Source organism: Oncorhynchus nerka, linkage group LG3 (assembly GCF_034236695.1).
Source record: "Oncorhynchus nerka isolate Pitt River linkage group LG3, Oner_Uvic_2.0, whole genome shotgun sequence".
NCBI lineage: Eukaryota > Metazoa > Chordata > Actinopteri > Salmoniformes > Salmonidae > Oncorhynchus > Oncorhynchus nerka.
In genome coordinates this window covers 44,902,298-44,924,972 of record NC_088398.1, presented here as the reverse complement: position 1 = coordinate 44,924,972, position 22,675 = coordinate 44,902,298, and the positions used below count along the sequence as shown (strand labels likewise).

General features: G+C 42.5%; 1 protein-coding gene across 1 annotated transcript; it reads right to left on the bottom strand.

Annotated features, from left to right (window-relative positions):
- Positions 1-270: 270 nt before the first annotated feature.
- Positions 271-21,892, bottom strand: LOC115108672 (xin actin-binding repeat-containing protein 2-like). Its single transcript, XM_029633266.2, is given in 10 exon segments — positions 271-1,484; positions 1,896-2,026; positions 3,684-7,694; positions 7,697-13,625; positions 14,034-14,122; positions 15,729-15,786; positions 16,065-16,157; positions 17,015-17,143; positions 18,104-18,665; positions 21,753-21,892. Coding segments are annotated over 8 exon segments (10,461 nt in total). The 5' UTR covers positions 18,164-18,665; positions 21,753-21,892; the 3' UTR covers positions 271-1,484; positions 1,896-1,934.
- Positions 21,893-22,675: the final 783 nt, after the last annotated feature.

Below are 22,675 nucleotides of genomic sequence, written 5' to 3'. Positions count from 1 at the left end.
GTTCCAGACCTCTCTGCTAATAACAACACATTTTCAGCTTTCCCCTCCCACTCAGACCACTCCCAGACACTTGTAGCAAAATTCTGTCTTGAGAAATAACTCTTTGCTTCAGAAACTATTTTGTTTCTTTTGGACCATTTTAATTGAAAACAATCACAGTAAGGTACTTAATTGTTACCCAGAAATGATTTGATATTGATATAAAAACGTTTGCATTGGACCTTTAATGTGAACAATGTTGAAATTCATGTGAAAGAAGGCGATTGAGACTGACCAATTCAATGATTTTATTGCCCCTGGATCAGCAATAAATTTGAACGAATTGTTGAGTAACCAGTCTCTTGTACAATTCTCTTGTACAAAGCAAGGTAGTCTAATCTAAAAAAAAATGTTCATTGCAAAATATGATATAAATGTCCAAAACAAACATGATTAATACCAATTTAAGAGGATATATATTGTATATATTATAAAGAAAGTATTTCCAAGATAATTTTTACTAGGCTGCACACCAGGTGCTAGAAAAAGGTCAATTTAAAAATGTTGATATGTTGAAAGAAAAAGCCAAGACAAATTTATGACTGTGTCTTAGATATCTACAATACTCTCTCCATGGACTTAAACTAATTTAAATTGAACAAATCAATTACCCCGAAGATGTGAGCCCCATTGAACTTATCAAAATTATATTTTATAGATCAATTAAATGTGACTAATGTGGGTCAATACCATGTGAAATACAGAGCTAATGTCTTCAATTATCAAACTTGAAAGACCAATGAGGATGGCCTCCTGAGCAAATTTCTAAGCATAACATTTCATGTTTCTCTCTGTCATTCTAGTCGTCTTTGCCTCTAACCCTAAGCACTTTCTGAACCATCTTCTTCCACTCTCTCACAATATAAATATATACACAATTTCTACCATTCACATCTCCTTTCATGTCTATTGCACTTGTACTTTTGTCCTTCAGTCTCAGACTTTTTCCAATTCCAACTGTCTCTTTGCCCTCATAGGTTGCCTTACCATCGACTGCTTGAAGTTTCTTCAGTTTTCTCTGGCATGATGCCTTTTTCTACCTACCATGGTGGTGGAAATGCTCTCTTTCAAAGAGGGCTCCTGGAAATAGCTTTCCTATGTTGTTGTTTGGGTGACTTCGGGGAATTGTCCTGCGGAGGCCATGGCGGCTTATTTAGTCCTCACCTACTTTAAAGGGTTTTTGTGGGGAGTGGGCTTGTAGAGGCCACACAACAGGTATCTTATTACTATTTTGTTTGTTCTCGTCATTTGATTTCATAAATTATTTTTCAAAGCTGTCCTTTTCAGTTGAGCCTATGCTGCTGTGAATTCCTCCAATCGAGTTGCTCTGAGGTGATGAGTCAGTGGTAAGTGTCTGTCCATATCCATTATCGTAATTCCCTTTGAGTTGTTTGTAGTGTGGTAAACAGCACAGATGTCCATGGAGAGAGACATAGTTGCCAAGGCTGGAGGAGACAGAACAAATTATTATTCAAAACAGTGAAGCTGATTCCACAATCATGTCAAACTTTTTATTGCTTAATTTGCAAACAGAGTACAACATAATTGGTGTCCTGTGTGCAGACACAAACTGTAGGAGCAAAACCATTTTATTTTTTAACTAGGCAAGTCAGTTAAGAACAAATTCTTATTTTCAATGACAGCCTAAGGAACAGTGGGTTAACTGCCTGTTCAGGGGCAGAATGACAGATTTGTACCTTGTCAGCTCAGGGATATGAACTTGCAACCTTTTGATTACTAGTCCAACGCTCTAACCGCTAGGCTACCCTGCCATCCCCATTCAAGCACTGCTTACCAGTTCACAGCCAAAATCCACTTACTTTGAATTCACCTTGGTTGGGTGATATGTGCTTTACCTTCATTTATTTTGGCAGTGCTCGCAGCAGAAACAGGATTTATGGAATTTTTTTCTGTCCGCTATTAGAGCTTTCATCGGCTAGACCCTCCTCTGACACACAGTGCAACGCTCCGACTGGGGAATTCGAGTCTGCCAGAGAAAAGTTATCATTCTAGTATTTTTATACAACATACACAATGACTCAATAATATTAAGAAATGTTATCAAGGCATAATTGTCATGATCATGCGTAGTATAAGCTGAGTGTACAAAACATTAGGAACACCTGCTCTTTCCGTGGCTAGACTGACCAGGTGAATCCAGTTGAAAGCTATGATCGCTTATTGATGTAACCTGTTAAACCCACTTCAATCAGTGTAGATGAAGGGGAGGAGACAGGTTAAAGAATGATTTTTAAGATTTGAGACATGGATTGTGTATGTGTGCCATTCAGAGGTTGAATGGGCAAGACAAAATATTTAAGTGCCATTGAACTGGGTATGGTAGTAGGTGACAGGCGCACCGGTTTGTGTGTGTCAAGAACTGCAACGCTACTGGGTTTTTCATGCTCAACAGTTTCCCATGTGTATCAAGAATGGTTCATCATCCAAAGGACATCCAGCCAATTTGACACAACTGTGGGAAGCATTGAAGTCAACATGGGCCAGCATCCCTGTGGAACACATTCGTGACATTGTAGAGTCCATGCCCTGACACATTTAGGCTGTTCTGAGGTCAAAAGGGGGGATGCAACTCATTATTCCTAATGTTTTGTACACTCAGTGTATATACTCTGTATATGTATACCAGCCTGGTCTCATAGACTAGATGTAGCATAGTCAACGTAAATCCGGAACACTCAAATAAGTATAAGATGTTACGATATGTTAAGACTGATGGTTACTAAAAGGCAAACAATGAAAATAGGGTGGTTGGTCGTGTGGATGGGTAAGTCTAGCATCAAGTTCAAATCTCATCATGGACTACTTTAGCATTTTAGCTATTTAGCTATTTTTCAACTTCTTACTATTTTTTAGCTTCTTTGCAACTACTTAGCATGTTAGCTAACCCTTCCCCTAACCCTAACCTTAACCCTTTTAGATAACCCTTCCCTAACCCTAATCTTAACCCTTCAATTTAACTCTTAAACCTAACCATAAACCCTAACCCTTAGCCTTGCTAACGTTAGCCAGCTAGCTAGTTTTGCAAATTCGTAACATATAGTACCTTTTTTTAAAAATTGTAACATATTATATATTTTGCACATTCGTAACATATAATACAAAATGTAATTTGTAATATATCATATGAAATCGGTGATGGACATCCACAAATTAATACATATTGTGTCCTCGGATTTACATACAGAATAATACAAAATGCTCTGAGACTAGGTTGTGTATATACATCTTCAAACAAGTGCAATCACATTAAAGATGAAATCAAAAAATTATTTTCTGAAATCTCAAACATTCTTTACTGATGGCAAACAGTATTGACCCAAACTTGTACTTTGTGTTGAATTTTATGGTCAAACATGAATGCTTGCATTTAAATAGGATGTGTGTGATTCTAATCCATAATGTCCCTCATGTTATCATCATATCATGCTTAGCTCTTGCTCTTTTGCCATGACTCATTCATTGAAGCATTAGTTCTTTGTCCATTCACAATAATCTCTCTCCATTTAAAATCAGGCACATGTAAAAATGTTAGGTCTCATTGAATATCGGAGAGGGCATTTTTACATGCCATTATATCCTGTTAGTTTCAAGTCCCATCATGCAGGCAGTACAACTGTCTTTACCAGTAACAACGGTCTTTGTTTGATGTGACACAACATGTGATGTTCTCTCCTCCGAAACACTGTAGCCGAGACTCTTGAAAACACTCTCACTCTCCATCCATGTTTTGTGGAAATTCCTCAGCAACTCTTCAGTGGAAGCCTCTTCTGGCGATTCAGACGGCGTCACCTCAGACCCTCTTTTTTTTTTTACCACGTCAGCATATGAGAAGGGGGCATTGTGGGTTATTGTGCTCTCTGAGTGCTGGGAAACAGTTGTGCTGCTCAATGATCCAATTGTCTTGTTGCCGAATTCATCTAAGCTTGAGAAATGCTCTGTGACTGACTTTTCAGAGAAGCCCGTTGGGTCTGCTGACATGATTTGCACTTCTTTCTGGGAAGGCAGGGGCGAGATCTGCCCGAAGCCCCTCTGTGTCTCCTGGGTGTTATCCTGCTTTGAACTATCTCTAGTGTTTTCACTCAGGTTTGACTCCAGCTCCTCCTGTTTATTTTTCTCCCCTTTGAAGGAGGGACTTTGCTCAACCATTTCAAAAACATTTTTAATAGCCTTGATGTCAAACGTTGGCATCTCTTGTTCTTGAATAACTGTATTTTCAGTCTCTGTATATTCCATCTCACTTCCACGTCTTTCTCTCATTGTGATAGGCTTTCTGACGTAAAATGTATCTTCCGGTGTTTCAAATTTGTTGACTAGTCCTGACAAGTCCACCTTTGGAAGGTCCTCCTTCTCGTTCTCTTGGTTTTCTGGTTTGAGCTCCTCCATGTCTGGACCCAAGCGCTCGGGGATATCAATGGGATCCCTTCGAACGTACGTCTTATTTACTTTAGCTTTATGAGCCTCTTCAAAAAACTCTCTCTTGTCTCTCACTGATGTAGTTGCTGCTAATGAGTTTGACATTTTTGAAGCTTCCATCAATTCTTTATCAGTTGACTTTGCAGATCCCACTATTTCAGCATTGTTCTCTGTGACCTTCTCATATGTGCTTTGTGTGTCATCCTTACTCTCTTGGTTTGTTGTTGTGGGCTCCTCCATGTCTGGGCCCAAGTGCTCTGGGATGTCGATGGGATCTTTTCGCACATTGGTCTTATTTACCTCAGCTTTTTGAGCATCTTCAAAAAACTCCCTCTTGTTTCTCACTGACATAGTCACCATTGACGAGTCTGACATTTCAGAAGCTTCCATGACTTCTTTATCCGTTTGATGGAATGACTCTTTATCTGTGACCTTTACATCAGCCTTTTGAGCCTCTTGAGTGACAATTGTTGCGTCTGACACTTCTGAAGTTCCCTCAGCTTGTGCCTCAATTTTGATCTGCCGATGGAATGATGCAGGGGATTCCACAATCTCAGATTTCTTTTCTGTGACTTGCATAGGAAGTAAAACTGGAGGCGGCGTCACCCCACGGGAAAGCTTGGCTGTAGTATCTTTTAGCCGCGCCAAGTTCTCTGCCCTAGAGAAGGTGGGAGAGGGTGTGGCCCTATTGATGCGTGTTGTAGGAGTTTCCGATTTGCGAGGGGGAGGTGTTGGGGGAGTGGCTGGTCTGTGCGTTAGGATAGGTGATGGGGTTATTCTCTGAGGAGAGTCAGTTCTCCGGGTAGATTCAATGGTAATAAAGGTTGGTGAGGGTGAGCGCATCCTTAGTAATGGTGAGGGTGAGCGCATGGATTTTACACTCAACTCTTGCATTTTGCTTTCATGTGATGTTGCTTTGCTTTCCACAACTTTCTTTTGACTTTCAACTTTCAAAGAGCCAATACTTATTTTATGTATCCTTTGAGTTGCACCACCAACAATTATCTTTTTAGAAGTAGGTTCACACTCATGCCTCTCCAGATTAGTGTGGATCCCCTCTAAACACATCAACTTTGCCTTTGCTAGTTTTTTCACATACGAAACAATTTCTGTAAGCTTTTGTATATTATGCTCAACTGCAGTTCCCTCCAAATAAAGATTTTCCTCAGGACCAATGAGCCACTGTGGAATAGTATTGAGCAGTGTCTTCACAGATTTAGAATCTATTTTTCCTGAAGCTCCCTCTAACTCTGTTATATGCGAGATTAACTCCTGGGCATGTTCTCGTCTTTGAGAATCCTCATTGCTCTCTGTTGAGGGCCTCACAGGTTCCTTTCGGGCTGACATGTTTGTCATTTTTCCACTTTCCACTTTGACTGGAACATTTCTGTACTCTTCCTTTGGTTTCTCTTGAATCTGTTGGCTTCCTGTCAACTCTTTCTTCTTTTGCGATGGCTTGACCTGCTTTTCTACTTTAACTGTTCCCTGTTGCTGGACACTTTGATGAACTTTTCTTTCAACTTTGCTTTCAGTGATAATAACTTCCTTATGTACCTGGATCTGCTCCTCTTGATGGGCTGTTTGCATCTCCTGACTTTGAGTGGAACTTTCAGAAAGAGATAAAGTTGATTCTGTGGTGGCAGCTGCATCTTTAGCTTTTGACTTCTTCTTCTTCTTCTTTCTTGCAGACGTTGGAGTTGCTGGTTGGTTGTCTTTAATAGCAGGAGCTTTCTGACTGCCCTCCTTGACCTTGACGTCAGTCTGGGCATGTGTTTGCTCACTAGAAACCTTCAACCTTGTGACTTCCTTTACTTCCACCTTCACATCCTTCACCTGTGAAATGTTTTCCGTCTTAGTTTCATCTGGCTGTTTTGTTTCTTTTACTTCTTCTTTTACTTGCTTTTCTATGCCTTTGGCCTTCTTCTTTTTGCCTGATTTGACATTAGTTTCTGGGGTTAACTTTTCTACTTTGATAGGTTGATTAGCAACCTTCTCAGGTGCTTGTGATAGAGAATTGTCATTTTTATTTTTGTCTTCTGAGGTTGATTTCGCTGCTTTGACATTTGTTTCTTGGGTTCCCTTTACTGTTTCGGTAGGCTGGTCAGAAACCTTCTCGGGAACTTGGGATGCAGAATTATCCTTGTTCTTTTTCTCCTCAGATTTATGAGAACCTTTATTTTTTACATCCTTCTGGACGTCTGTTTTTGTTCCTTGAGAGTAAACTTTGAAATTTTGAACATCTGCTTTTGTATTTTCAACCTTTTTAGCATCACTGGATAAGATCTGGAATTGAGAGCTACTTACAGCAGAGTGTGAGTGCTTGGCGGATGCTGAAGTTACCTGTTGTTTAGTTGCAGTAACTGTCTGTTGCTTTGTGGAGGAAATAGATGTGGTCTGGTGTTGAACTGAGACGACTTTGGATGTCTGATCAGAGACAATATGCTGTTTAGTTGCAGAAATAACCGCAGATTCAGGGAGATTTTTCCCATATACAGCAGAGATCAAAGTCTTGCTTGAAGGAGTATCTGAGATTTGTGCCTGCTTGGATAAATCAGATGATAGTGTGTCTGACTTAACATTAGTCACAGTCTTTTCAGCCACGTCTTGAGTGAAACCAAACGCCATGCTCTTTTTTGATTGCTTCATACCTGCCTCCTCAGTGGAAAGCATATCCAGGGCAGCAGTGACTGACTCATGCATGAAAATGGGACTCGGTGTAGCAGGTGGTGTACTATCCACTATCTGTTTTCTGTACTTTTCCTCTGCCTGTATTAATGGAGTTTTGAATTTAGTGGATCTCATGAAGGGAGGAGGAGAAGGTGGAGGAGTAAATCTTATAGGGGCGACGTAAACTTTCTTTAATGGTCGTGGTGATTCTGGGGGTTTTGGGATTTCAGACAAAACAGTTAATTCATTTTGAGTTTTGCTGATTTCCAACACAGATTTGTTGGCTGTGGTTGTATGTTTCTCCGAGGTTGCCTGTTGAATTTTCTGAATCTGACTGGTTGGTTCAAGTTTCGAGACTTGATGCAATGCAGGACCTTTCACCTTTTTGACCATCATTTTTGTGGCTTTTGCTGGTGATGGATGAGGTGTCTGGTATGGCATAGAGTCCAGTTCATGCTGTGAGGGAGGGGGTGGAAGGAAATCCTGTGGTGGCGGAGGGAAATGATCAGGCTCAGAGTCAACAGGTGGTGGGGGAGGAGGAGTTGGGGGAGGGGAAGGTCCAAGTCCAGCCTATTGATAGAGGATGCTGGGGTTAGGGATGATTGATCGTCACATGGTGGAGGTGGGGGAGGGAGAGAAAGTTCAGACTCAGACAATGTCCGTGTTGGGGTATGAACATTTGTTTTCACTTTGGTTTTATCTAGTCTGATCATACCCTTTCGACTTGAATTAAGGTTACGGAACTTAGTCTCCAAAGTTTTAATGCCATGATTTTGAGTGATGGTCGTGTGTTGCATTACTGTCTTTGATTGTTGAGTAGTCTGTGATTCAGATGCATTGGTTGCGGTTTGAGTTGAGAGGGATTGATTCTCTTGTGTTGAGCTCTCAGTTTTGGCCGAATTAGCTGTCTTTATTTTTTGTATGTTTCTCTGTGCTTCAATGCTTTGACACTTATTTTTAAGTGTCTCACTCTCAGCTTTGGTTGCAACAGAACATTCAGGGCTACCTTGCTGTGAATGCGATAGAGGGCTTCCATGCTGTGAGCGCAATGGAGATTTCACAGGGACTTTGACCCTTCTAGCTCCCACTCTGATTTTAGGAGCTGCACGCTGAGCTGATTCCAGCAAGGATTTGATTGTGCCTTTAACGTCACCCTTTATCACCTCCTCTTTCTCTGGTTGAGTTTGTTCCTCCCCCGTCTCATGCACCTCATGTGTCTCGTAGAGTGACTTAATGGACATTTTCACATCACCCTCGAAGCTGGGCCTCCGTGTCATTCTTGGAGAAGCTGGTGGTTCCAATAAGAGCTCAATTGTGCCTCTCACATTTCCCTGAACATCTATTTCCTGTTGACATGTCCTTCTGTCATTAGAAGCATCTCGTAAACACTGCTTTGCTGTATGAATGTTACCCTTTACAATCTCCTGCTTCTCGATCGCCCTGACTGTTTGCTTCGCCTGCTCCAGAGATTTTAAGGTACCTTTGATGTCTCCAGGAACTAAATCTTCGATGACAACTTCAACTTTGGAGTTTGCCGATTTCTCTAGGGACTTCAGTGCCCCTTTGATGTTGCCGTGGACAATCTCTGTCTTTTCCACCTCTTTGGGCCATCTATGGGCACACTCAAGGTGTCTTCTGGTTTCGTGTATGTTACCTCTCACCACCTCCTCTTTCTCTACAACCACTGTCTGATTTACAGACTGAGACAGTGAGTTCATAGCTGCTTTCAAATCACCCCTCACAATTTGCTCTTTTTGTAGGCCATCCAGTGAGTGTGTGGGTTCGCTCATGAAAACCTTGACGGATTTGCGAACATCTCCACACACTATGTCCTCTTCAACTACCGTACGCTCAATTTGTGCTCGACTACTGCCAAGAATGAGCTTTGTCCCCTTTATATCTCCTCTAATGATCTCCTCTTTCTCTATCTTTTCAGGTGGAGTCTCATCTGGCTCTACCTGGAGTTGTTTGAGATAGTCGAGCGCCCCAGATTCAATGCATGTGGAGTAAAAGTTTACGTTTCCCTTTTCTGTCTCATCCACCTTTATCCTCATCTGCTCTTGGTTTTCTGGGTTGGATAGTCTTTGGAGAGCATTCCTTATATTGCCTTTGATTATATCCTCTTTGTCAACACTGATGTCCTCTTGTTTATTTAGAAGAGAATAAATAGTCATTTGCACATCTCCCTTCTCATCCTCTTGAAGGAGTATACCACGTTTAGCAGATCCTCCCTCCTTGAGAAGATTGTATACAGCTTCCTGGATGTCACCTCTTAATATTTCCTCCTTTTCCACATTGATGCCCCTCTCTTGGTTGAACAATTGATGCACTGTTGTACTGATATTACCCTTCTCCTCTGACTCTACCACTACTCCCCTCTCAATTGTTTCCCGGCGGTTCAAAAGATTCATCATAATGTTGTTCAGATCACCGCTGATAATTTCCTCTCTTTGGATCTCTGGAGAATCCGTATTCATTAGCTGGTATTTTGCCATTCTAACGTCCCCAATTTCATCTGCTTCAATGAGTATTCCTTTTGAATTAACCATTTTCTGGCTATAAAGTTCCTCAAGGGTTCCTTTGATACTTTTACCTAGGATTTCTGACTTCTCAACACTGTTCTCATTAAAGACATGGAGTGGAGTTGTTTCAAACAGCCATGTTGTTGTCTTTACATCGGCTTTGGGGATCTCCTCTTGAACAACTACTGTATTGTCCTCATCTACCTCCTTTATATGGTCAAGGGGATTCTGTTCAAAGAGCCACACTGATTGTCTAACATCTCCCTTTAGGACCTCCTCTTTCATGACGGTTTCTATTAAATTCTCTTCGCTCTGGCTACGTATTTTATCCATTGTTTGAGTTTCAAACATCCATTTGGCTGTCCTGACATCACCTCTTTGGATTTCACTCACATTAACTGTTCGCACAGACTTCTGTGACAGCTCATCAGATTCAAAACGCTGTTTATTCATTCTAACATCTCCTCCTTGAATATCTTCAACGGTTTTAACTGACATTTTTATGTCCTCTGCAATCTTATCAAGAGGTTGTGTTTCAAATCTCCACTTGGCTGAAGTAACATCTCCTTTCTGAACATCCTCCTGTGTGACAGATTTGATTATATAGACCTCATCTGTATCCCTGATAGAATCAAGAGGCTTAGTTTCAAACAACCACCGGGACCCGATCACATCACCCTTCAATATCTCCTCGCTTGTGACAGTGGTGACCTCATGATAATGACCCTGTTTGTCTTGAATGGCATAAAGAGGCTGAGTTTCAAACATCATGGTGTAGTTCCTTACATCCCCTTTCTCTTCCTCTTCACGGGTTATTTTCTGCAACTTTGTGATATCGGTCTCTGTCTCCGAGGACACCTCCTGGATTTTGTCCAAGGAGTAGGTCTCAAAAATGAAACGGCCTTTGTCCACATTACCTCCTTGTACATCCATCACAGTGCGGGTCTCCAGAGCCTCTTCTTGGGTATCATGTATGGCATCTATCGACTGGTTCTCAAAGAGCCATTTGCAGTTCCCCACATTTCCTTTCTGGATGTCCTCTGATTGTGTAGTTTTGAGCATTTGCATAACCTCCTCAGATGTTGAGGTCATGATATCAGAGGACTGGTTCTCAAATATATACTTTATTCTATTCACATCTCCTGACTGAATGTCTATATCAGTAACCCTCTTAAAACATTCATCCTCCCCTGTGATATTCTCAAGTTTTTCTGTCTCAAATAGAAAACGAGCCATTCGTACATCTTTGCCCTGGACATCTTCTTGATTTACTGTGCATGTTTGTAGAACAGTTTCGGTTTCATCTCGGATAGTGTCCAGTGCCTTTGTCTCAAACAACCACGTGCAGGTTTTTACATCTCCTTTGTGTACCTCCTCACTCTCATTTTCACTCTTCAACTCCTCCTTCTCGTATGGGACATTCATTAGTTTAGTCTCAAATAACCACTTACCGGTTTTAACATCACCTTTTACAATCTCAACACTTTCCTTGGTTGTAGTTTCCTCATCTTCAATATTGCTGAAGTATTTAATTGCATCAAGAGGCTGTGTTTCAAACAGCCACTTGGCAGTTTTAACATCACCAGACTCAACTTCTTTGGATATTCCTTTAATAATTTGGTAATTAGTGATACTTTCATCAAACTGGTCAATGGGGCGTGTTTCAAACATCCATTTGCAGCTTGTTACGTCTCCCTTGACAACCTCTTCCCGATGCACTGTTTTCACTTCATGGTAATGGCCAGAGCTGTCTTGCATGGCATACATTGGTGTAGACTCAAACAGATGTTTGTTAGATTTCACAGAGCCACATGTTACACCCTCCACGAGTATCTTTTGAGATTCATCCCATCTGGTTAAGTCTGTGGTTTCAAATATTTGCTTGTAGTTTGAGACATCCACTTTATCGATTTCCTCCAGGTTAATGGTTCGAACGACTTCCTTCTTTTCCTCTTTAATGTGCTCCAGGGGTTGACTTTCGAAAACCCACTTCTGGTGTCTCACATCCCCCTTCTCTTCATCAAGTCTCACCATTTTTTGTAGTTTCCCAACCTCCGCAAGGTCTTTTAAATTGTCAGCTGGAGCAGTTTCAAAGTAATGTTTAGCTGATCTGACGTTGCCTCTGACAATTTCCGTCTTTGAAAAGGCTCTAACATTTGAATCATCTTTCAAAGTGTCCATTGGCTGAGTCTCAAATACCATGCAATTCTTACGGACATCTGCATTGTAGCTTGTACCTTCCTCTTCAGTCAGATTTTCAAAGTTCACAGTACGAATAGTCTCCTTCTTCTCATCTCTTATGTTCTCTAGTCGTTCATTCTCAAACATCCATTTTTGGTGCCTTACATCACCCTTCTCTTCTTCAGCTGCCACTACCGTTTTGAGCCTCCCTACCTCATTGATATCCTTCAAAGCTGCCTTGGGACTAGTCTCAAAGAAGTGTCTTGCAGATCTAACATTACCGCCAATAACGTCTTCGATAGTCGGGAGTCTCGCATTTGAATCATCTTTCAGAGAATCCATTGGCTGAGTTTCAAACGCTAAGCAATGTTTTCGGACATCAGCTCCGATTATCTCTTCCTTTTGCAGCGTCGAGCTTTCCCATTCATCGTTGTTAATGGAGTCTAAGGTCTTTGTCTCAAACAACCATCTACCCCTGTAAACATCTCCTTTGTAGTTGTCTTCCATGGACAGGCTACACACAAGTTTCACTGGGGCAGGGAGTCTATTAGTCATGTCCAGGGCTTGAGTATCAAAAAGCCAGGTTGATGTTCTAGTGTCCCCCTTCTCAGTCTCCACTTTGCGTATAGATGTTATCTCCAACATCTGGCCCGACTGTCCCATGAGGACGCATATAAACTGAGTCTCAAATGTGCTTGTGATCGTCTTCACTTCTCCCTTTATATCCTCAAGCGTTGACCTCAGACTCAGGAGGTGACTGTCATCAATGGTCTCAGTATGACCTAAAGTTTCCATGTACTGATATTCAAGCATGTATATGGTAGAGCTGCCATCTTCCTGGGTAAATACTATCTCTTTGGTTAGCTCTTCATCGCCATGCATTTTGTTCAGGGTCTCCATAGGTTGGTTTTCAAACAACCAGGCTGCAGCACGGACATCTCCTTTGTCCAACTTATTGAATCTGTTTCTATATTTCGTTGAAGCTATGTTGTCTGATCCCAACGTGTCCATGGGCTTGGTCTCAAACATCCATGCTTTGCTTTTTACATCACTCCCAACAATCATCTCCTGTTCCATGTTTTGGTCGTCACCCTCATTTGAGGCGTCGTCTTTGATGGCATCCAGAGGTTTGTTCTCAAACATCCAGCGCATTGACTGCACCTCCCCTCTGAGGATCTCATCCCATTCCAGGTACTCTTCTTCAGGGCTAATGCAGTCGTTGGGGCTGCTACCGTTATCCTCGTATATATACCTGGTCTCCCCCGTGAACTCCTCCTGACTCCCCTGTCGGGTGTTCTCATACTCAGCCGCATCACTATACATCTCTATGTTTTTACGAACCTCAGGATGGATATGCTTGTAAAGGCGCTTCAACTCATACTGGTTTCTCTGCCTGGAGTATTCCTGTCTACTGAGTGGATGTTTAGAGGGGTAAGCTGATTCCGGAGGCTCAGGTGAGTAGTAGCACTCTACTGGCATATCTGGACTTTCTGATGGGACCTGCAGTAAGTCTGGGGGTGGAGGTGGGAGGTACTCTAAGTCTTCTGGAGGTGGCGGAGGGAAATATTCTGTATTCTCGTAGTCAACAGCAACAGCAGATGTGTCCTCTATTGCTTCAGTAGCAGAATCTTCCCATATCTCACTTGATGAAACATTATGTATCTCGCTTGGTGAGAAATTCTGTATATTACTTGACGATAAATTGTGTATCTCACTTGTTGAGACTTGTTTTTGTGATACATTTGAGGCCCACTGAGACCTATTGATGTCAGCTCGGCCAATCTTTTTGGGAAGAAAATAATGATTGGGGTCATTAGAGGTCCTTGACATGTTTTCAGAAACAAAATTGAATGCAAACATTACATGTATATATAGCATGCCAACTCTTTGTTTGTCACGAATTGTCAATATCCAGTCTCATTGTTATTAACTGAGGGATTGGTGCCTGACATGGTTTAATTGAAGAATCTTGATCATTTTTAAAACAAGCTAAGAAAAAATGTCTTATAGTGTTATTAAACAAGCTGTATCTACACATTAGCTACACTGCAACAAATTTCAATTCAAAGTTAATAACTTGTTCAGCAATGGTGATAAAAAAGCAGAAGGGTTTGTGTGTAACCTAAGCCAAAATGATGCAGTTTCTGTCCACTTAAGTAAAACGGGTTTAAGACAAGCATGTCCAATTACCTTCATTGGCTTGCTTGGGGCAGCTTCCTCGATGGTTCTCTCAAAATGATCTCTCAATTCCTTGGTTGTAAGTCTAGGACCTTCCTCCTCTAACAATGTCAAGAGGACAAAGCAACATACAGTGCATTCAGAAAGTATTCAGACCCCTTGATTTTTCTCACGTTTTGTTACGTCTCAGCCTTATTCTAAAATGTATTACATTGTTTTTCCCCCTCATCAATCTACACACAATACCCCATAAACAGGTTTTAGACATTTTTGCAGATGTGTGTGACACTACAAGCTTGGCACATTTTTATTTGGGGAGTTTCTCCCATTTTTCTTTGCAGATCCTCTCAAGCTCTGTCAGGTTGGATGGGAAGTGTCGCTGCACAACTATTTTCAGGTCTCTCCAGAGATGTTAGATCGGGTTCAAGTCCAGGCTCTGGTTGGGCCACTCAAGGACATTCAGAGTCTTGTCCCGAAGCCACTCGTGCGTTGTCTTGGCTGTTTGCTTAGGGTCGTTGTCCTGTTGGAAGGTGAACCTTTGCCCCAGTCTGAGGTCCTGAGTAGTCTGGAGCAGGTTTTCCTCTGTACTGGGCTCCGTTCATCTTTCACTCGATCCTGACTTGCCCCCCAGTCCTTTCCACTGAAAAACATCCCCACAGTATGATGCTGGCACCACCATGCTTCACTGTTGGGATGGTGTCAGGTTTCCTCCAGACGTGACTCTTGGCATTTAGGCCAAATATTTCAATTTTGGTTTCATCAGACCAGGGAATCTTGTTTCTCCTGGTCTGAGAATCCTTTAGGTGCCTTTTGGCAAACTCCAAGTGGGCCGCCATGTGCCTTTTAATGAGGAGTGCCTTCCGTCTGGCCACTCTACCATAAAGGCCTGATTGGTGGAGTGCTGCAGAGATGGTTGTCCTTCTGGATGTTTCTCCCATCTCCACAGATGAATTCTGGAGCTCTGTCAGAGTGACCATTTGGTTCTTGGTCACCTCCCTGACCAAGGCCCTTCTCCCCCAATTGCCAGCTCTAGGAAGAGTCTTGGTGGTTACAAACTTCTTCCATGTAAGAATGATGGAGGCCACTGTGTTCTTGGGGACCTTCAATGCTGCAGACAGTTTTTAGTACCCTTCCCCAGATCTGTGCCTCGACACAATCCTGTCTCGGGCTCTACGGACAATTCCTTCGACCTCATAGCTTGGTTTTTGCTCTGACATGCACTATCAACTGTGGGACCTTATATAGACAGGTGGGTGCGTTTCCAAATCATGTCCAATCAATTGAATTTACCACAGGTGGATTCCAATCAAGTTATAGAAACATCTCAAGGATGGTCAATGGAAACAGGATGCACCTGAGCTCAATTTCGAAATCTCATAGCAAAGGGTCTGAAAACTTATGTAAATAAGATATTTCTGTTTTTTGTTTTTAATACATTTGCAATAATTTCTATGAACCTGTTTTGACTTTGTCATTGTGGGGTATTGTGTGTAGATTGATGAGGAAAACATTTTTAAAATCCATTTCAGAATAAGGCTGTAACGTAACAAAATGTGGACAAACGGAAGGGGTCTGAATACTTTCTGAATGCAAGATTCATCCATCAACCTCATATGATTTAATTAAAAATAATTTGAACAGTGTTATTTATCTTAATGATGTGCCTACTGTAAAATATGACGAACATAAACTGTAGTAACATCCTACCTGCTTCATTGTTATGGTTGTTTTCATAACTGGAGGGGAAGTTTTCTTCATGTGTGACCTGTATCAGAAAGGACAGCCTATTAGGACAATTTCCACATGTAAAGCGAATCTGTGTTATGTAATGACCATTAACTGAATTGATCAAGCTGTTTAGAGTTAATCCACTCTCTACTAGGTCTCTTGTTGTCAGCGTACTGACCGTGGTCAGTAAAGATCGTTTCTCTAATGAAAAAGTTTTTACAATTGTTAACACATATAAGACATTAACGTCTGGGTTTTCAGCCCAGCTTCACTGTTGTGTGATGACTCAGAGGTATCCAGAAGGTCTACATGTACCTGTTCATCCTGATGGGAAATAGCCTGCTGAGAGGCTGGGATGACTTCCCTGAAGCTGCTCATCATTGTCAACTCAGAGTTCAATTCCACTTCCTGTGAGATCGAAGACATTGGCTATCACATAAAGGCACACACGCACACGCACACAGGCACACACACACACACACAGGCACGCGCACACGCTCAGACACACACACACACACACACAGCAGGGAATGGCTCACACTCATTGACAGCCCAGCACAAGCAGCAGCGGCAGTGAGTTTAATTAATGCTCAAACAGTAGCAGATAGAGTGTGCATCACTGAGAACAATATGGGATAGAAGCTTGATAATTAGATGGCTTACTGCAGTTAAATTACACTAATCACAGACAAAGAGAGGATGACAGACGAGAAGGGACGATTCCATGGATGGTTCACCTTAATCAAACACAGTAGCTCCACCTTAATCAAACACGGTAGCTATCACAATGAATACAGGGACAAAGAATACTTCATTTGTTTCATGCCCCTTTGTGTCACTTCAGCTGATGATTCCAAGCTATACACATAGTGGCAATTAAAGCAGTAGCAATGTGAGTGTGAAATCCAGGGGTTTTGACAGACACAGGGATCTGTATTCTTCTCCATTGCCAAGTTGGCCAGCACTGTCTAGCAGTGCATCAAATGAAATCTAACATCTGTACTTTAAGCATTTGGAGAAAAATAATGCTGCAGCAGGCACCTCCCCAGCATTTTCAATAATTGACTATTCGCCCAGATTTGTGGTCGCTCCCTGAGTGAGTGACTTACACTCGGCAGGGGACGTAATGCGGGCAGGGACACAGTGGTGCGGATGGATGGATAGCTAGATTGTAGGCTGGGATTTAACCAGCGTAGGTCATACCACATCTGCGCGTTCCCCCCATGCACCGCATGCCTGAGATTAGCCTGCATTAATTACAGTACCTGCACCTCTCTGTGGCGGAAGAGGAACTGGGTGACGTTGTGCGATGTGGCAGTTTCCTGGGTCTCGAATTGTGCCCTGATGCCGGCGAGCCCCCCAGGCACGGAGCAGACCTCCGACTCCTCCATGACCTAATGAAGCGGTGAAACATCATTAGCTGCCTGCATGTCTACATGGCCTGGGATCAGACTTATGCCTGATAGGCCTATTGAACTTGGGTTTCATTGCAGACTTCTGCAAATTCATAGAAAATACTGGAGCAGCCAGTACTGAGACTGCAGAGTGTTTACACACACAGATGCACACACACACACACACATGCCCATTTCAATGTAGGCCTCCTGACACCATGTGGCATTATGTTTACACAATGGCAGAGCAATCTTTCTAGTTGCTTGCTTTTTGGGGGTGGGTCGTCACAGCATGTTGTCCAGGCAGATAGTTGTTTTGCCCACCCTGCAGAGTGGAGTTGACAGCTTTTGAGGTCTAAAACATGACTAATGGGATCCTGCAGGGGGCACAGATTGCCCATTGTGTTGCCTGTCTGCCCTTGTTTCCACTCTGAGCCCCATGAGAGGAGTCATGTTTCCGTGGGTCTGCAGGGCCACTGAACTCTCCCACTGGTCAGCTGTCATCACTTTCCACTAACATAGCACCACAAAGCCATCAGTGGCTTTCACAACAATCACAACACTTTGACTCTTTCTTTGCATGACTGCAACTGCTTTAGAACATGCTCGGAATGATCTACTGTGAATACCAGAATTATGCAACCTCATTCAAAATGTGGAATAAATTACTTCTAGACTGCAAAATCTAACGTCCCAAGTCCTTACAGTCACACTAAACATGGCAGGGTTACCAGGGTGGGCATGACAAAACATACAATTAATCTAAAAATGATGTAGTTGGCTCATTACAATGGAAACTAAAAATATATATTTAAAAAAATCTTATCACCTACATTGTTAGAGGCTTCTATGGTTAGGTATGTCAGTAAGTCAGGTAGTACGACCTAAAACTGGTCATTGAAGAATACATCCATAAATGTATGACCATATCTTTATAATGTATTGTGTGTGTCTGCCTACCCCGCTGGAGAAGATGTTGTCATGCTGCTTGGAGTCAGCTGCCTGCTGGTACATGGCCATGGGTACGGTCAGTGGATCCTGGTGTCAGTGGATCCTGGTGTCAGTGGCTACTGGTGTCAGTGGATCCTGGTGTCAGTGTATCCTGGTGTCAGTGGATCCTGGTGTCAGTGGATCCTGGTGTCAGTGGCTACTGGTGTCAGTGGATCCTGGTGTCAGTGGCTACTGGTGTCAGTGGCTACTGGTGTCAGTGGATCCTGGTGTCAGTGGCTACTGGTGTAAGTGGATCCTGGTGTCAGTGGATCCTGGTGTCAGTTGCTACTGGTGTCAGTGGATCCTGGTGTCAGTGGATCCTGGTGTCAGTAGATCCTGGTGTCAGTGGCTAATGGTGTCAGTGGGTACTGGTGGTCAATATATCCTGGTGTCAGTGGATCCTGGTGTCAGGAGGTCTTGTCAGTTGGTTCCTGTCAATGGGATCTGAGTCTTCAGAGTGAATCCTGTTCCTCTGAGTTCACAGCTTCCTCAGGAAGTCCTAACCTGGTAGTTACACCTGCACTGCCAGCAGCTAAGGGAACAACCGTCATTAATTATAACATTTACCCAACAGTCTATGCTATACACAATCACATGGTTGGACTATTTCACTAGTAGAGCATTTAGGGCAATGTGTTGTCTGTGACCAGCCTTGCGTTGCCATGGGGGCGATAATAAGCTTGCTTATGAAAGAGGTGCATTTACATGGAGTTGCAGAATATCAATTGCCCCACAAGCCGTCTGATCTCGCGGGTTTACATGGATATTCACTTTGCAAAGCGCGTGAGATCAGGCGGCTTTGCAGAGCTACAATATCAACACCTCCCTCACCAGTTCAAATAGGGGACACAGATTTAAGAGAAGGAGATCTATTTTGTAGCTACACAGTACATTTATAAAGGGAACAGTGCAATCACATGGCATGCTTTCGACTGTTAACATACATTAAACGAGTGCAAACTGGCGACAATTGTTTTAATACAGCTGAAGACCTTACAACGAGTTTACAGTCCAATCTTAAAGCACAGGGATGGACAGTATGTTCGCTTTATGTGCCATTCTGCCATTTGGCATTGTTTTAAAGGAAGGGTACATACACAAACATCCACATGAATGACTGGCAACTGAGCTTTGAAAAGGCTTTCAATCTTTAAATCTAACATTGACAGTAGACTATAACGTTTGGTTCTGTAATCAACATCGTGACATGGAGAGTGGGTGAAGTCATTCTTTGTTGTAACCGTTTCTTATACAGCGACCAGACACATCTAGCAGAAAGGGAATTCACAGTGTTTCCCGTGAGGGTGCACAGGTGCTCTAGTGAATGAGACAGTCCCTCTCCAACACAGGAGCATCATTCAAATCAATTACAGCCGTCCCAGTGGATGGTCAATTAAACAGTGGGAGAATAAAGATTTATGTTTGTCGGTGTGCTGTAAAACATGGTTATGGTAATGTTTCCCTGACAACCCAAACTGTTTATAACCCACACAGAGTGCACATTAGCCTTGGTGCTGAGCCAGCATGGACACCTCATGACATGTGATGGGGGCATACTTCAGCTCTGGTGGTCTGGTTTTAGGGAAGCATGGATGCACAGTTTCACGTTGCACTACAGAGGCACTAAAGATAATTTGGGGTTTGTGGAACATACAGCACCGTAAAAGCATCACTTTGGAATCACGTAAGGGACACTCATTAAGAGGAAAGTCCTAATTCATGATGAGAATTTCAGTTTTTTTTTTATTGGCAGGCTGTATGAAGCCTAATCAGCATTAATCAAATTAAAAACAGATTTAACGTGCATTACACAAAGTTGAATCTCTGAACAGCCACAAATGGTTGCTTTCTCAAACTGAATGAAAAATGAAGAATACCGCCAGCAAAAAATAGACTGGAGATGATATTTCACTTACATAATATGAATTATGACAGGAAATTAAAGATTGAATCACTTCAAATCAAACTGTATTTCATAGCTTTAAATGCTGTGAATAATATTTGTTTTATCTGAAGGATATGCATACTGCCTTGAAGCCACAAATAGGCTAGTCACTGTTACACTTATCTATTTGTGCTCTAAACATTCTATAAACCTATTTGAGACTATAAACGCTTGATCACCCAGGAGGACAATGAAAACCTAATGATAGGCATACATAGTCCTGCTGGGGATTGATGCTGTTGATAAGTACAGTATCATAGGATTGTGTGGACAAGACAGTGTTGGGGCAAAGCTGTAACTGACCATCTATTTTAGCCTAGAGGCATGATCAGCATGCTAGTGTAAACCTATCAGCCTGTCAAGAGGGATGGGAGCGGGACAAGCATAGCCACCTCCCAAAATAAGATACGTTTCGCCCTGGTCCAAAACCATAAATCCAGGTAGCTTCAACATACCTGGCGCCATAGGAAATGTTTTCTTATATCAGATATAGGAGAAAGTTCAATCTCTACCATTGCCTTTGGCAACTGGAGGCCATGCAGCTATAATGTTAATTAAGGATTTTGGAAACGTTAAGGCCCAGAAATGTGTCAACAATCTTTGGATATCTTGTGACATGTTATGTTCAGTTGAGAGCTCACATAACAGGAAAGTGAAGTAATCTAGGCGCCAACTACCTGCAAAAATAAATCCACCCTATTTTAAACTTTGGAGTCCTGCAGAGTCGTATTTCTCAGTGAGAGCTGGAGACAAACTGGGAGGACAAGATTTTTAAAGCTTGGAAGACCCATTTCCAGAATCGTGACACTGTCCTGTTTTGGACTTACAGTAATATGTAAATAACATTTTTTGTGTGTCTGAGGTCACACCTACAATGTTCTTACCTCCATACATCAAGTGAGTTTAATTGTATTTTCCATTCAAAACTCTCAGTAGTCTATGGCAGTAAGAACCTTCTGAGGAACTGTTTTCAGACAGACAGGAGCCTTGCTTTTGGTATGCAGAGCTCAAAAGCTATATTGAACTCAGCTGTGGTCTATGACATCAGCACTTCTGCTATCTGCGATTATGAGACAAGGAATGACAGTCTGTCCACTTGGGCAATAAGGCTACAGAGGCGAATCCAGTATTTTCCAGATAAAAATGCAGTTCACATTACTCAAGGTTAGCTTACTGTCCGAATCCCAAAATATTTAATTACAGTTCTACTGGCCCTTGGGAAGTTCTGATTTGCCTGTTACTTCGCAAGAAAGGACCTCAAAGACAATGTCTGGTCTGTGAGGAAAATAATAAGGCTTTCAAACAGCACAAGAACAAAACCTTGCCCCCCAGCTCTCCTTCTAACTACTAGTTATGTCCATGCATTAAATAACATAATCGAATACTGACACATAATGAAAACATGGGAAAGGAGAACTAAAGCACATTTTTATTTCTCCACTGCGAATATTAATTCAACTGTTCTGCTTCCTAACATCATATTAATGACTGAAATCAATGAATACTACATGACTCAGAAAGCCTATGATGTGCAAAAGTAGCAAACGGAGCCATTTATGCATGCATCAATGAATCACTTTTGAATGGCTTATGAACAACAACATTAGCTATGCAGAAGTCAAAGAACACCCAACCAACACAGACAAAGTTGCTCCAAGACGCTTCTCCACCTACCAGGTCTGTGAAAAATAGAAAAATGCAACTCAGTCGATAGAATCCCACAGGAAGGCCACTGAAACCCCTGGCCCGCAGGGCGTCTTTCCTTGCCACAAGTCAAATCCCTTTTGGCGTTGGAGTCCAGCTCCAGCAGTACGTGATCACCTCTGTCCAACGAGCAGACAGTGACAGCTGATTTTATTTTAGACTCCCCCCCCCCCCCCCCCCGTAAGATGGGCCAGAGGTGCTTTTTTTAGAGGGTGAGGCCTTGGTGCCTTCCATGTTGAGTCCAGGGGGAATCTACATGTGAATACTTCCTAGGCCACCCTCCTTTACAGCCTACTCTACTAATAAATCCCACCACTGCAGTTTCATCATCACAGATTCCATCATAGCTCACTATCCACTCTGCAACTACAGCTGTCATCATGACCTATTTATACACGCCAAAAACATACACATTCAGTCATATATCTAATGCTTTAGGTATCTCTACCGTTCTACAGTCTTAAATTACCCCTCGCAGCGTGAGCTGCTCGATCCCAGGAAAGTGCTGCTCATTTGAATGACAACAGTTACAGTTGGAGAGAAATCGGACCCATGTGATGCGTCATCCAGGGGTTTGGAATGGGGTCAGCGGTGATGTAATACCAAAGGCAGACATTGCAAGAGACACCTGAGGTTCGGAGAGCTCTCGCTCCTCTCACTCCTCTCATTCGTCCTCTTTAGCCCAGCTGGAGAGCAGCGCTGCTAGGCTGACTCTGCTATGCCCTGAAGGCCGGGGATGTGTGGAGGCCAGACGTGGCAGCCATGCATCACCGCAGGGCCCGTCTACCCCATGTGTAACCCACACCCGCCTCTCTATATGTCACCTGCCTTAAAGAACCCCGTCTGACGCATTCCTACCGCCGCCACTCTACACGGAAACCTAAGATCTTTCG